Source organism: Cetorhinus maximus, chromosome 5 (assembly GCF_964194155.1).
Source record: "Cetorhinus maximus chromosome 5, sCetMax3.hap1.1, whole genome shotgun sequence".
Taxonomy (NCBI): domain Eukaryota; kingdom Metazoa; phylum Chordata; class Chondrichthyes; order Lamniformes; family Cetorhinidae; genus Cetorhinus; species Cetorhinus maximus.
Genome location: NC_135883.1, coordinates 65,990,212 through 66,006,752, shown reverse-complemented (window position 1 = coordinate 66,006,752; position 16,541 = coordinate 65,990,212). Strand labels below are relative to the sequence as shown.

Below are 16,541 nucleotides of genomic sequence, written 5' to 3'. Positions count from 1 at the left end.
TTCATGGGACCACCCCACACAGTAAAGTATGAAAAACATTGCTATGGTATTACATTTCACTTACCTGGGCTTACAGGGCTTAGACACAGGGTCCAATAATCAAGGGTTAAAGACTTGTGAGTGTACATAAAGGCATTGCTGGAATTCAGCCAGCTTAAACCAGCCAATTTACCATCATAAAGCATTGACACAATCCCTATTGCTTGCTCAGATAGGATCACACTATTTGTTAAGGCACTGGCATGTAGAATTATTGGAAAACATTGGAAAATCCAAGTCCCAGAGCTCCAAGCTCCCACAGCTGTTAGGCGGTTAACCATCAATAGAAACTTGAAGCATTGCAACATCAGAACTGGAATGGTGAGCTGGGAGCTTCTTGGCCAGTGTGGGGCTCTTGGTACTTGAGAACAGCCAGGGACAGACCAGAAAATAAAAGTGCATGAGTAACAATGGCTGCTTCATTCAAACAGTTTCTTCATGCTTTCTGGCATAATTGGCTGGACAGAGACCCTTCGATGATTTGTGTTTTATTTCTCTTTCAACCTGTTCAGCTTCGCCAAAGTTACATTTGTCTGCCAGATGCCTCGAGTGTGTGTAATTCTGGCCAAGTGTCTCGATGCCATGCTGCTTTGTGCATCTGAAGATGATTGTTTCATTTATTGTAATCTTCTTTGGTGTGAAATAGGATGTCAGCGCCTTTGTAGCTGAGTTGTAGTCATCTTGCTCAGGTGCAAGTGTTTCAAATATTTCTTCTAATTCTTCACTGTTGTGGGAAAATAACGCCATTGTCATCAGCAATAGTGATGAAACTTCTCTGTGAAAGCTGTCCTGCTTGTTAAATCTGAACAGCTTATGTGCACTGAAAACAGCCTGACTGTGACTGGAAGTCTGCAACTTAAAATGCTGTTTTCACTTCAGGGAGTAAGCAAAATACTCCAGAAGATTCATACCTTCTTACTTTGCATCATCCTCATTGTCAGCGTGAGGTTCTTGGCCGATGTGGGGCTTTTGGGTCTTGAGAACAGCCAGAGGTACACCAGAAATAAAAGTGCATGAGCAACAATGGCTTATTTTATTAACCTAGCTTCTCCATACATTCTCTTCATCTTCTTACAGCTCTCTCTGCTGGTGTTATTCTATATGGCAGCTTCAAGTGGACAATGTGTACATATTGCAATTTCAAAACACTACAGCACTACATAAGCCATAGAGGATCAACACTGATCTCACATTACTAAGCATGCAAACTTGGAGCTAACCGGACTCCAAAATAATCCCACTCACCTCCCTTCTCCCCTTTTGACCAAGAAATATAGGCACTGGCTGATTAGGTAATTGACAAATCATCAATAGATGGGCATCAGGGGCCAACAACTGACTGGAATTAATCTAGTTGCCTTGAAACAATGTTGTTTGTTAATATTGCTCCTCCAGCTAGTTTCCCCCAAACTTGTCCACATTCCACTCACTTCAATTCTGTTGACTGACCGCTTAGATTTTTAAGGATATTGACCTAGAAAATAGAGCACATCCCTAAATGGACATGCAGAGGGAGCAGGAATGACCCCTGTTTCTGAAAGGATGGTTCTAAGGCACACTTCTTATTCTTACCACTGAGCTGCCAAGCTGTCTAATGGGCATCTAGGAAGAGGGAGGGAGGGAGGGAGGGGTCGGGGATCAGGAAAAGTGGGTATCAGCCACAGTGCAGTTGCAGAGGGGTCATGGTTGCAAAGGTGGGGGAACAGTGGCTGGGAACAGCCCGTGTGGGTTTTAATAGAGGGTCAGAAAGAGCACTCATGATTCTCCTGGCTCCACAATCAGGTAAGCTTATTTTAAACACTAGGCTTGTTGGTGGCATGAACTGCTCCCTTTAAGGACTGCTGGTCAGGTTGATGCCGATCTAATTTTCCTCTAGGCAGTCCACCCAGCACCAGCCGTTTTTAAGGCAAACAAACATAGCAGTGTGGGCCTCAAACAGATGTTAGATAACTTGCTTGAGTATTCAAAGATCCTAACGTTTCTTTCAGATGTGAGCCCTGGACACTAATGCTCTTCCCTACACTAATGTGGCAAGGGGCACACTACTGGTTCTGAAAGAGCATGCATTCCTTGTCTACCATGTCAGAGGCTTTGGAGGCCAGTTTTCAGGCACTGCAGAGTCAGATTTTGAGGCTGCAGACTATTAATTCCTTGACTATTGAATTCCAGTTTGAGATGAGCTTTGTGCAGTGCACAGGTTACACCTCTTTCTAATGTTTTAAAATGGGTTTGTGAGCTACCAAGAGCATTGTCTCCCTCTCTGTTTCCCACTGGTTAAATCTGGAATCTTACCCTGTGCCCGACGCTGTCCCTCCCACTCTTTGCCTGTCCTATAAAAGGAACAGCATCAATACTAATAATGAGTCCATCATTAACATTAACCTTTCTTGTCTTTTGTATTCTGCTTGGTCTGAATTACATTTTTAGCACTTCTGCTCTTATTTTTCACTTTCAGCAATGCTTGCATTTTTTTCTGCACTATGCTTCTTATATTCAGTATAATTAACATGTTGCAGAACACGACAATACCAGAAATTAGTGCTAAGTGCTCAGTTATTTGTGCAAGAAAATTCCATTTCTTTTCCAGGTTATTAATAACACCTTGAGATTTCCACTGCTGTATCAGGATTGGCGGAATAATGGTCATAAATTTTAGTGTTGTGCTCGTACAGCAGAAAATCGGATGCTACACAAGTTCTGAAATTTGTTTCATAAAAAAACAAACAAAAAGAAAATCCATAGCATAATGATTGCTTAGTCTGAATGCTTTGGCTCTGTGAAGCTCAGAATAGGCATGATTATCAGTGCTTATTAAAATGCCGACAGTCATTGTCATTGTGATTAATGTTATAAAACATAAGCTGTGTAACAATACAATATTGTTTTTACCTCCCCATTGCTCATCACAGATGGTGAATAAAAGAGTTTTGTTTGCTAACTCTGGCACCATGATGTTACATTCCATTACAATTGCCTGGGGAATCATTAGGACACATGATACAATCCATATCATTATTATGCTGTTTCGTGCTCGCTTGGCTGTACTTTTGAACATAAGTGGATGACATATAGCATACCAGCGGTCCAGTGCAATGCAGCTAAGTGTCAGTACAGATACAGAGACTGCAACAGTCTGAAAGAAAGAGAACACATTTATTAAACTTCATTTCTGGAAGCAAACATCAGTTAATGGCACGAAAAAGACAAATATATTGGCAGTGAATTTTCCTGGGACTTCTCCTTAAATCTGTTTACTTGCATAAATCAGTTTTACGCATTCTAATCAATCTCCGCTGACATTACCACTCTGGGGATCGATTTTCACCAATTCTAGCCTCCACTTGGTCAGATGTCGGACATTTTTTAAACCTCTTTTAAAGCTTTTGAAGCAAGTTGTGACACCAAACATCCGACTAAAGTTTTGAATTTTTTTGAGGAACCCATTAATGTGGTAGATAAGGGAAGTATCTATGGATATCGCCTATATGGGCATCCATTTGGCATTTGTTAAGGCTATGCTGAGCAATTATTGGCAAAAATTAAGGTTTACAGAATTGGAGAAAACCTCATAACTTGTGTGCTAGCCCTGGGTAGTACTTTTACCTCTGCAGTAGAAAGTTCTAATCCCATTCCAGGGTTTAAGGAAAAAATTAGGGCTGACACTCCAGTGCAGTACTGAGGGTGTGCCGTTAAGTGCAGCCTTTTTGATAAGACATTAAAATGAGGGCCTGTCTATCCCCTCAGATGATGTGAAATATCTCATGGCACTGTTTTGAAGAAGAGCAGGTGAGTTATCCTTGTAATTTTGTGATTTATGTTAGAAAATAAAAGCTGTATGACAATACAATGTTGTTTTCCTCTCCACTGCTCATTACAGATGGGTGAATGAAAGTGAATAAAGTCAACATCACCAAATCAGGTTAAACCATTCATCAACACATTTCTGATTGTGGGAGCTTGCTGTACATAAATTGGCTGGCATATTTCCTACATTACAACAGTGGCTGTGCTTCACAAGCTGTAGCGTACTTTGAGGCATCCAGTGATTGTGAAAGGTGCTATATAAATTCAAGTCTTCCTTTCTTCAGTTAGGGCAGATAAAGGGAATGCATTCTGTCAGGATGTGACGGATAATGTTCACAGGGGCTTATACTAGCACCTAGTTTTTCACCGTACACATTAATGACTCGGGTAAAGGAATAGAGTTTTGTATAATCAAGTTTGTAGATGATGCCTTATAAAGGAACTGTAAGAGCAGGAAATTACAAAAGACATAGACAGATTAAGTAAGTGGGTAAAACAATGGCACATGGAGTTTTATGTGAGAAAGTATAAAGTCATTCACTTGAGATCCAAGAAAGACAAATCAGATTATTTTCTTAATAGTGAGAGACTCGGAACAGTGGAGGAGCAAATGGATTTATGTGTCCATGTACACCCATCAATAAAAGCTAGTGCACAGGTTTCTATGGCTAATGGAGTGTTTGTCATTAACTAAAGGGAGGTGGGATACAAAAGCAAGCAAGTGATACGTCATTTGTACAGAACCTTGGCTAAACTCCAGAAATTGTATTTAGTTCTGAGTACTGAACCTCAGGAATGATAAACTGGCCTTGGAGGATGTGTAGCACAGATTCACCAGAAAGATACTGGGGCTTACGGTGTTAAATTGTGATGATGGGTTCTGATTAAAGGTCATCAACCTGAGACATTACCTTTGTTTCTCCCTCCACTGATGCTGCCTGACCTGCTGAGTATTTCCAGCATTTTCTTATTTCAGATTTCCAGCATCTGCAGTATTTTGCTAATGTGTTAAATTATGAGGGCTGTTTTCATAACATTAGCTTGTATATCTTTGAGTTTTTTGAGTTTAGAAGGTTGACGGTGAAACTAATCAAGGTCTGTAAAATTATAAAATGATTCGACAGAACAGTAATAGAGAAGCGATTGCCACTGTGGCTCAGTCGGTAGCACACTCAGCCCTGAATGGTTCACTTAAGTCCCACTACAAGATGGAAGAAAAATCAATGCTGATGTTCCATGTGCTGTATTGAGGGCACCTTAGTTCCCTCCTCCATCACGCTCAACACCTGGGCACCTTCCCACGTAATTGCAGAAGGTGTAGCATCTGCCCCTTTACCTCTTCGCTCCTCACCTTCCAAAGCCCCAAACATTCCTTTCAAGTGAAGCAGTGATTTACTTGCACCTCTTTCAATTTAGTCTACTCCATTCACTGCTCACAATGCAGTCTGCTCTACAATAACAGAATCACAGAATCACACAGTGCAGAAGAGGCCCTTCGGCCCATCGAGTCTGCACCGACACGTGAGAAACACCTGACCTACCTACCTAATCCCAATTACCAGCACTTGGCCCATAGCCTTGAATGTTATGACGTGCCAAGTGCTCATTCAGGTACTTTTTAAAAGATGTGAGGCAACCCACCTCCACCACCCTCCCAGGCAGCGCATTCCAGGCCGTCACCACCCTCTGGGTAAAAAAGTTTTTCCTCACATCCCCCCTAAACCTCCTGCCCTTCACCTTGAACTTATGTCCCCTCGTGACTGACCCTTCAACTAAGGGGAACAGCTGCTCCCTATCCACCCTGTCCATGCCCCTCATAATCTTGTACACCTTGATCAGGTCACCCCTCAGTCTTCTCTGCTCCAACGAAAACAACCCAAGTCTATCCAGCTTCTCTTCATAACTTAAATGTTTCATCCCAGGCAACATCCTGATGAATCTCCTCTGCACCCCCTCCAGTGCAATCACATCCTTCCTATAATGTGGCGACCAGAACTGCACACAGTACTCCAGCTGTGGCCTCACCAGGGTTCTATACAACTCCAACATGACCTCCCTACTTTTTTAATCTATGCATTGATTGATAAAGACAAGTGTCCCACATGCCTTTTTCACCACTCCACTAACATGCCCCTCCGCCTTCAGAGATCTATGGACACACGCGCCAAGGTCCCTTTGTTCCTCAGAACTTCCTAGTATCATGCCGTTCATTGAACACTTCCTTGTCAAATTACTCCTTCCAAAGTGTATCACCTTACACTTTTCAGGGTTAAATTCCATCTGTCACTTATCTGCTCATTTGACCATCCCGTCTATATCTTCCTATAGCCCAAGACACTCAACCTCACTGTTAATCACCCGGAAAATCTTTGTGTCATCCGCAAACTTACTAATCCTACCTCCCACATAGTCATCTATGTCATTTATATAAATGACAAATAATAGAAGACTGAGCACAGATCCCTGTGGTACGCCACTGGACACTGGCTTCCAGTCACTAACGTATCCTTCTGTCATCACCCCCTGTCTCCTACAACTAAGCTAATTTTGAATCCACCTTATCAAATTACCTTGTATCCCATGTGCATTTGACTTCTTTATAAGCCTCCCATGTGGGACCTTGTCAAATGCTTTGCTGAAATCCATATAAACTACATCAACTGCACTACCCTCATCTACACACCTGGTCACCTCCTCAAAAAATTCAATCAAATTTGTTAGGCATGACTTCCCTCTGACAAAGCCATGCTGACTATCCCTGATCAGTCTGGGACACAAATCATCCGGACCTGGAGATTTGTCCACTTTTAAGCCTGCCAACACCTCCAATACCTTGTCACTCCCTATATAAATTTGCTCAAGAACCTCGCAGTCTCTCTCCCCGAGTTCCATACCTTCATCTTCATTCTCTTGGGTGAAGATGGATGTGAAGTATTCATTCAACACTTTACAGGTGTCCTCTGGCTCCACCCATAGATTGCCCACTTGGTCCCTAATGGGCCCTACTCTTTCCCTGATTATCCTCTTCCCATTGATATACTTATAGAATATCTTGGGATTTTCCCTACTATTACCAGCCAGAGTGTTCTCATATCCCCTCTTTGCTCTCTTAGTTGCTTTCTTAAGCTCCACCCTGCACTTTCTGTGCTCTACTAATGCCTCCGTTGATTTGCTTCTCTTGTACCTGCTCAAAACCTCTCTTTTCCTTCTCATAGTATCCTGAATATCTCTGGTCATCCATGGTTCTCTGGGCTTGTTACTCCTTCCTATCACCCTAGAGGGAACATGTTGAGCCTGTACCCTCCCCATTTCCTTTTTGAATGCCCCCCACTGCTCCTCTGTAGATTTCCCCACAAGTAGCTGTTCGCATTCTACCTTGGCCAGATCCTGCCTTATTTTACTAAAATGCGCTCTCCCCCAATCATAAACATTTTTTTGCAACTTTTCTATTTCTTTGTCTATAACAAGCTTAAATTGTACCATGTTGTGGTCGCTATCACTAAAAGGCTCCCCTACCACTACCTCAGCCACCTGTCCGGCTTCATTCCCCAGAATTAAGTCCAGCACTGCGCTGTTCCTCGTTGGACCCTCTACATATTGACCTAAAAAGTTCTCCTGTACACATTTCAAGAAATCCATTCCATCCAAGCCCTTAACACTATGTCTATCCCAATTAATGTTGGGAAAGTTGAAATCACCTAATATAATTACCCTATTGTTATTGTTTTTACACACCTCCACAAATTGTGCACATATTTGCTCCTCAATTTCCCGCTGACTATCTGGAGGTCTATAATAAACACCTAACATTGTGGCTGCCCTTTTTTTTATTCCTAAACTCTACCCACAAAGCTTCATTCGATGCCCCCTCCAAGATATCATCTCTCCTTACTGCAGTAACTGACTCCTTAACTAATAATGCAATGCCTCCTCCTCTTTTAGCTCCTCCCCTGTCTCGCCTGAAGATTCTATATCCCAGAATGTTGAACTGCCAATCCTGCCCCTCTCAACTATGTCTCAGTGATGGCTACTATATCACAATTCCACATGTCAATCCTCACACTTAACTCATCTGTTTTACCTGTAATACTCCTGGCATTAAAGTAGATGCCATCCAGCCTTGCCTTACTCCCTTGAAACTTCGTGCAGCTGTACTCCAAAACAAAAACAGAATTACCTGGAAAACTCAGCAGGTCCGGCAGCATCGGCGGAGAAGAAATCAGTTAACGTTTCGAGCCTTCATGGCCCTTCGGCAGAACTCCCTCTGACTTGATTGTTTTACTGTATTATGATGTGTCCCTATTCTGCTAACATCCTGTGTCCCCTACCCCTGCCGAATTAGTTTAAACTCCTCCCAACAGCACTAGCAAACACGCCCCCAAGGATGTTAGTCCCGCTCTGTTTCAGATGTAGACCGTCCCGCTTGTACAGGTCCCACCTTCCCCAGAAACAGTCCCAGTGATCTAGGAATCTAAAACCCTCCCTCCTGCACCAACTCTTAAGCCACGTATTCATCTGTGCTATTCTCCTATTTCTGAGCTCGCTAGCACGTGGCACTGGGAGTAATCCAGAGATTACAACCCGAGAGGTCTTGTTTTTTAGTCTACTGCCTAATTCCCTGAATTCTTGATGTAAGGCCTCATCCATCTTTCTACCTATGTTATTGGTACCAACATGTACCATGACCTCTGCTTATCACCCTCCTGCCTTCAGGATGCCCTGCAGCCGTTCAGTGACATCCTGGGCCCCGGCACCAGGGAGGCAACTCACCATCCTGGAGTCACATTGACGGTCACAGTAGCGCTTATCTGTTCCCCTGACTATAGAATCCGCTATTACTATTGCTCTTCCTCTCTTCCTCCCCTCCTGTACAGACAGGCTGCTTGTGGTGCCAGAAGCTTGGCTCTGTCTGCACTCCCTGGAGGAACCAGCGCCCTCATCAGCCTCCAAAATGGAATACCGATTTGAGAGTGGGACCCCAGGGGATTCCTGAACTACCTGCCTGTTTCTCTTGGACTGCCTGGTGGTCACCCATTCCCTTCCTTCCTCAAGTCCCTTCAGCTGCGGTGTGACCACCTCTCTAAACATGCTATCCATGATGCTCTCAGACTCGCGGATGCTCCACAGTGTCCCCAGTCGCCTTTCCAGCTCTGAAACCCGAACTTCTAGGAGCTGCAGCTGGGCACGCTTCCTGCACACATGCCGGTCCTGGGCACTGGAAATGTTCCCAGGTTCCCACATGGAGCACGAGGAGCATGCCGTGGCTTTAAGCTCTCCTGCCATGACTTATCCCTTTAAATTAAATCTTTTAAATCAACTACTCTAGGGCCCTTCTTTCCTGATACTTGTTACTACAGAATATACAAGCTATAAACCACAAAAAGACCTTAAACTATAAGCAATAAAAGTAGTAAACATTTGCCAGTCATTCCTTTCCCTTGTAGCCTCTACTGCTGCAGCAGGGCAAGATCACTCTCTGAAGATTTAAGAAGTGGGTTGGAAAGAAAAAGTGCAAAGAGCACCTCTTCCCCTCAGCACCGAATTCCCACTGTGCACCAAATTGTCAATACCCACACTCACTTTGGCTGTGTCTCACTCAGGATGAGGTCTCTCCCCTGTTCGTGTGCAAGCACACTGGGGAGACTAAACGCAGACTGGGTGATCACTTTGTGAAACACTTTTGCTCAGTCTGCAAGCATGACCCAGACCTTCCTGCCACTTGCCATTTCAACACACCATCCTGCTGTCATGCCCACATATCCATCCTTGGCCTGCTGCAATGTTTCAGTGAAGCTCAATACAAATGGAAGCAACAGAAACTCATCTTCCGATCAGGAACTTTACAGCCTTCCGGACTTAACATTGAGTTCAACAACTTCAGACAATGAACTCTGTCCTCCATTTTGATTCTTTTTTTCTCCAACCCGCTTCTCCTAGGGCCAGCCTGTAACTTGTTCTTATGTTTTGCTTTCAGAGAGCACTGACCCTTATTCTGCTATTAACAAATTCTGCCATTTGACCTTTAGGCTACTACTAGCACCTTCTTTAGACTTTAACACTATCATTAATACTCCTTTTGTCTTGTGCCCATGACATCTTTGCCTAATCTCTCCTGAGCTCCCACCTATCCCTGACCGTTTTTGCTTGACTTTTTCCACAGTATAAAATTCATCACATTTCTACCTCTAATGAAGAGTCATACGAACTCGAAACGTTAACTCTGTTTATCTCTCTACAGGTGCTGCCAGACTTGCTGAGCTTTTCCAGAATCATCTGTTTTTATTTCAGGTTTCCAGCATGCACAGTATTTTGCTTTTACCTTGGTTCATTGAAGACTTCAGTTTATTGTGCATTTTCAGAGGTATATATTCAGCTTGAATCTTGCACTTCAAATCTTCCAGTTTAGCTCTGATGAGAACATTGTCCTGTAGAACAGCTTCATTTACTTTTTGCACATTTTTCTTCTTTTGAGTTACATCAGATAGCTTTTCTTCATTCACAACCATCTGCTTACTTTGCACCACCAACTGTCTCCCTCACTATGGAGTCTTTTGTTGTCCTCGCTCTACAGTCTCTTGTTGCTGCCCTTGGTTCTTTATTGGGAGTTGCCCTCTCTCTGGGGTTTCTTGTTCCTGGTTTAGCCATTTTCTTATCCAAAATGCATCTGGCTGTTTTAATTTTCTGTCCATGGCCGTTTTATTTTTCTTGTAGTTACAGCTTTAAATGTCATTTCCACTTTAAGAATATCTAATATCTGCATAGTAACCATTACTTTCACTCAGGCTGTCTATAGCCTGTTGGTTTTCTTTGTTGTGAGTTTCCTGTGTTTTTGCAATTTTGGCAGGCTCCCTGGTGATTGTGCCTTCGGCTTTTTAAAGTTTTAATCTTTCAAGACTGTTAATGCTGCAGAATCTCTTTTTCTTTAACAAGAAGCCTGTGGACCCAGTGGAAAAGGGATTCTTTTTCCAAACTCTGCAGATTTTTGTTGCCATTTTTTTTTTACTCCTGGAGCCTTTTTGTTTAAAAATCATCAGAACAGCAGCAATTCTTTTTTTTCTTTACTGGAAAACTATACATTTCCCGACACGAAAGGGTTCCCTCATGATTGTGGGACATTTCCTTTTTTTTAAAACCAAAGCTGCAGCTATTTTTTCCTCTTTTTAGTAGCGTAGGATCATAGAAACATAGGAACAGGAGAAAGATATTCTGCCCCTCGAGCATGCTCTGCCACTCAATACAAACATGGCTGATTGAACACTTCAATGTTTTACCCACACAATCCCCATAACCTTTTATGTTATTGTGAATCAGAGATCTATCAATCTCTATCTTAAACATACTCAATAACTGAGCTTCCATAGCCCCTGGGGTAGAGAATTCCAAAGATTCACAACCCCCTGAGTAAAGAAACATCTCCTTATCTAGGTCCTAAATGGCTTCCCCCTTATTTTGAAATTGTGTCCCCTGGTTCTAGACTCCCCAACCAGGGGAAACATCTTATCTACATCTACCCTGTCTATTCCTTTAAGTATTTTGTAGGTTTCAATGAGATCACCTTTCATTCTTCGAAACTATAGAGAATACAGGTCCAGTTTCCCTAATCTCTCTTCATAAGACAGCCTTGCCATCCCCGGAGCAAGTCTGGTGAACCTTCGTTGCACTCCCTCCATGGCAATAATATCCTTTCTGAGGTAAGAAGACCAAAACTGCACATAGCACTCCAGGAGCGGTCTAACCAAGCTTCTATACAATTGAAGCAAGACTTCACTACTCCTGTGCTCAAATCCTCTTGCGATAAAGGCTAATGTTTCATTAGCCTTCCTAATTGCCTGCTGCACCTGCATGTTAGCTTTCAGTAACTTATGGACAAGGACACCCAGGGCCCTTTGTACATCTACGTTTCCTAATCTCTTGACCATTTAGGAAATACTCTGCACATCCATTCCTACTACCAAAGTGGATAACCTCACATTTTTCCACATTATATTCCATCTGCTATGTTCTTGCCCACTCACTAAGCCTGTCCAAATCCTCCTGTAGCCACTTTACATCTTCCTCACAATACACATTCTGCCTAGCTTTGTACCATCCATGAACTTGGAAATATTACATTTGGTATATATTGTGAACAGCTGGAGCCCAAGTATTGAACCTTGTGGTACCCCACTAGTCACAGCCTGCCAACGCGAGAATGACCCATTTATTCCTACTCTCTGTCTTCTGCCAGTTAACCATCCTTAATCCATGTCAGTATATTGCCTCCTATCCCATGTGCTTTTATTTTGCTAATCAACTTCTTGTGGGGGAATTTATCAAAAGCCTTCTGAATATCCAAGTATACTATGTCCATTGACTCTCCTTTATCAATTTTGTTAGTAACATCCAACAAATCTGTCAAACATGATTTCCCATTCGCAAATCCATGCTGACTGTGCCCAATCAGATCATGATTATCTAAGTATCCATTTATCACATCCTTTATAATAGATTCTAGCATTTTCCCTACTACTGATGTAAGGCTAATAGGTCTGTAGTTCCCGGTTTTCTCTCTCCCTCTCTTCTTAAATAGTGGGGTGAAATTTGCTACCTTCTAATCTTCAGGAACCATTCCAGAATCTATAGAATTATGGAAAATGATCACCAATGCATCCACTATCTCTTTAGCACCTCTTTCAACACTCTGGGATGCAGAATATCAGGTACCGGGGACTTATCAACTTTCAGTCCCATTAATTTCTCCAATACAACCTTATACAATGCTTTTATTAATTTCCTTCAACTCCTCATTCTCTCTAGTCCCTTGAATCTCTAAATCTGGGAGATTTTCTGTATCTTCCTCCATGAAAACAGACGTAAAGTAATCAATTAATTTCTCTGCCATTTCTCTATTCCCATTATGAATTCTCCTGATTCTGCCTGTAACGGACCCACATTTGTCTTGGCCAAACATTTCCTTTTTACATACCGAGAGAAACTTTTACATGTCTGTCTTTATGTTTTTTGCTAGATTGCATTCATTTCTATTCTCCCTTTCTTTGCCATTTTCTTGGTCTCCCTTTGCTGTATTCTAAAAAATCCTCAGGTTTACTACCATTTCTGGTAGCTTTATAAGCCTTTTCTTTTAATCTCATACAATCCTTAACTTCCTTTGTCAGCCACAGTTGACTGACTCTTCTCGGGGTTTCTGCTCCTTGAAGGAATGTATAGGTGCTGTAAACTATGTATCCATTGCCTATGTACAGTCACACCTTTTAATGTATTTTCCCAATCCACCTCAGCCAATTTGTCCCTTGTGCCTTCATAATTTTCTTTATTCAACTTTAACACCCTTGCTTCAGAGTGAACTACCTCACTTTCAAACATAATGTAAAATTCTATCATATTATGGTCACTCATCACTAAAGGTTCTTTTACGACAAGATCATTAGTTATTTTTCTTTACATAATATTAGATCTAAAATAGCCTCTCCTCTAGTCGGCTCCTCAATATACTGCTCTAGGAAACCATCCCTAACACACTCCAGAACTCGCCTTCCACAGCATTAGTGCTCAATTGGTTTACCCAGTCTATATGCAGATTGAAGTCACCCATGATTTCTGTATTGCCCATGCTACATGCTTCTCTCATCTCCTGATTAATACCATGCCCCACATTACCATTACTATTTAGTGGCCTCCAAACAACTCCAACCAATATCTGCTTCCATTTGCTGTTTCTTAGCTCCACCCAGACAGATTCCACTCATTGTTCTTCCGATCTGAGATCCTCCCTTACTAATGCACTGATCCCATCTCTTATTATCAGCACAACTCCACCTCCTTATCCTTCTTGTCTGTCCATTCTAAATGTCAAATATCCTTGAATATTCAGTTCCCAGTCTTGGTCACCATGCAGCCATGTTTCCGTAATGGCAATTATATTATACCCATTTACCTCTATTTATGCCTTTAGATCATCTACCTTATTGTGAATGCTGTGCACATTCAGGTAGAGTGCCCTTAACTTTGTATTTTTGACATCATTCCGCATTCGAAGCATATTCAATGCTTTGCTTTGTTTCTCCTGCCTTCTAGTCTCACTACCACTTCCTGTTTCCAGCTTTACTTCCTTTCATTTTGGGCCACCCCTCAGGTTCCCACCCTCCTAATTTCAACTTGGCCACCTCACGTTATATGGTGCCGGCTGGCGTTGCAGTTTTCCTCCAGCTGCCTTATGGATATGATGAGCCGTGGGACTGCCATCTATTCTATAATGTAAGTACAGTTTCTTTTTTGTAACTTTTCTCACCATCTTGTGGACTGACCAGGTTCTTTGACTCTGTGTCAATCAGGGTCTTGCAATTTTTGTAGTTTTGCTCATTGCCTTGTGAACTGACCAGTATTCTTCACACTGTGTCACTCAGGGTCTTGCAATTTTTTGTAATTTTGCTTACCCGTCTTTGTGATATGACCAGATTTTTTTCTTTTCTTTTACTCTGCATCACTCAGGGGTCTTGCAATGGACTTCCACTCACTCTGGTCAATTCCTCAACTTTTAAGTCTGTAGCAAAATTTCTTCAACCGTTTCTTCAATTCTTCTTCTTAGGCACATGTCTCTCTGGTCAGACTTCAGCTGCTTTTATGAAAAAATACCTTGGGATACTGTTCTGGGTTCATCATTTAAAATGCCACCTTTCATATCACCACGCTCTGCTCACCACGTTGTATTTTATCCGCTGGTCACCATGTTGTATTACTATTGCTGCGGTGTCTGAATTATGAGATCTTGAAACTTGTATGTTCAAACATGAACCATTTATTGGTAGTCTTTAACTATGTACAGATCCCAGATTACTGTCATGCATGGTGCTGCTGCCTTGCAGATAGGCTGCTTCTAGAGTGTTCTCTATAGACTGTTCTCTCAGTCTATTACGATGTGACTCTATGGGGAGAATTTTCCCCATGTCAGGTGGGCCAGTCAGGAGCGGGCGCAGGGAGGCGCGGAGCCGATTGCCGCCTGCGATCAGCTCCACGCCGCCATTTTACATAGGTGAGCCAATTAAGGCCCGCCCAGTGTGATGCACAGCTGGTAGCACTCAGCGCTACCTGTGTGGGCAGGCGGAAGAGGGAGAGTCGGAGCCTGAACTCTTTTGTGCATGCGCGCAAAAGAGCGCAGAAATCTCCCTGAGGCACGGAGCTGCCTCAAGGAGATTAAGTGAGAATTTTTAATAAAGAAAGATGAAAATTATATTCACATGAGCGGAGACATGTTTATGAATTGAGCTAAATTTATTTACTTATTTAATAAAACCTTCAGGAAACCTCATTCCGCCCGTGGATGAGGTTTCCTGAAAAGCGCGAAGGCCGTTTGGGCTCTTCGCCTGCCCACCAACCTTAAGGTTGGACAGGCAGCGTTGATAATTACTTTAATTGGTTTTTAATGGCCTTAACAGGCCTTTGAAAGTTCGGCAGGCATGCAGCCACCTCCAGTGCGCGCCAGCCAAATGAAAGATCTGAATGACACACGGTGACATCAGGACACACGCCCGACATCACCGCGCGTCTTTTTACACGTCGACATGCCGGGCCCGCCCCCACATGCCGATAAGAAAATTCTGGCCTCTATGGCAGACCATGGGCAGGGCTGTTCTCCAGTCCCATGTTAAACCTTGCTCTATTGAATACCTTCACATTACAATAGCATGCAGACACATACAAAATCATTCAACATCAACCTCAAATGCAATCTCCAAATTATCCTGTCCTGCCATGAATGATACCCATTGGTGTTGGGGCTAGAATGTCCCAACCGTTAACTCTTTCTCTTTCTCCACAGATGCTGCCCGATATGCTGAGTTTTCCAGCACTTGCTGTTTTGATCTCAGAAGCAATTATTTTAATATAGGCTTTAAAAATTCAGGAAATCGAAGTTACTCAGTGGATTATACAAGTTTTAACCTCCATGGGTAAGACTCGCTGTTTAACTTAAAAGTGATACATTCCCAATTAAGTTGGAATAAGTCTGTGAGATGGAAACATACATTATTCAATAGAAACATGCTTTTGGCATTGTATCAAAACACTTGGAGCATGCCTTTCATTGAAAGGAACTGTGTCCTTGTTTGCGAGAAAAGCGGTGGGGTCAGTGTGTGTGTGCGTAGTATGAAAATCCAGGTATTATTTCTTGGAATAGCAAACAGAAGTTTATTATGGATCTACTCTAGACCATTCACGTTATTGCATTTAACCTAGTCTTTGGAAATAATCGCTGATGAAATAGTCTTATTCATTAATTTCCAAAGTTTTGGAGACTTTAAACTTCCACATGATCTCATGATAATGACTCTTTCAGATGTCCTTGTATGTTATTGGAATTAGTCACGAGGGCAGAGCAGATTTAAATAACTCCCCACAGACAAATGGAAGGTCAGGGAAAAGTGGGATCTAAGGAGAAATTTGACAAAGATGTCATAGACGCAGGACAAAGGGATTGTTAGCGCTACCATTAACACCTTCTGCTATCTTACCTTTATGCCATGATCAGCACCTTCTTTAGTCTCCAACACTACCATTAACCTTTGTCCTGTGCCCATGACATCTTTGTCAATCTCTCTTGAGCTCCCACCTATCCCTGACCTTTTATTTTGCTCTACCTGCTCCACCCCCTCTTAAACAGTATAAAATCCATCATATTTCTACTTCTCTTTAGCCCTGAAGGA

General features: G+C 42.4%; 1 protein-coding gene across 1 annotated transcript in view; it reads right to left on the bottom strand.

Moving 5' to 3' along the window:
- The window catches only part of hcrtr2 (hypocretin (orexin) receptor 2), a 114,707-nt gene that overhangs the window by 47,063 nt on the left and 51,103 nt on the right, over positions 1-16,541 (bottom strand). Inside the window, exon 3 of the mRNA XM_078542839.1 lies at positions 2,929-3,172. Coding sequence (XP_078398965.1) covers positions 2,929-3,172 — 244 coding nt within the window. The remainder of the gene's footprint in view (positions 1-2,928; positions 3,173-16,541) is intronic.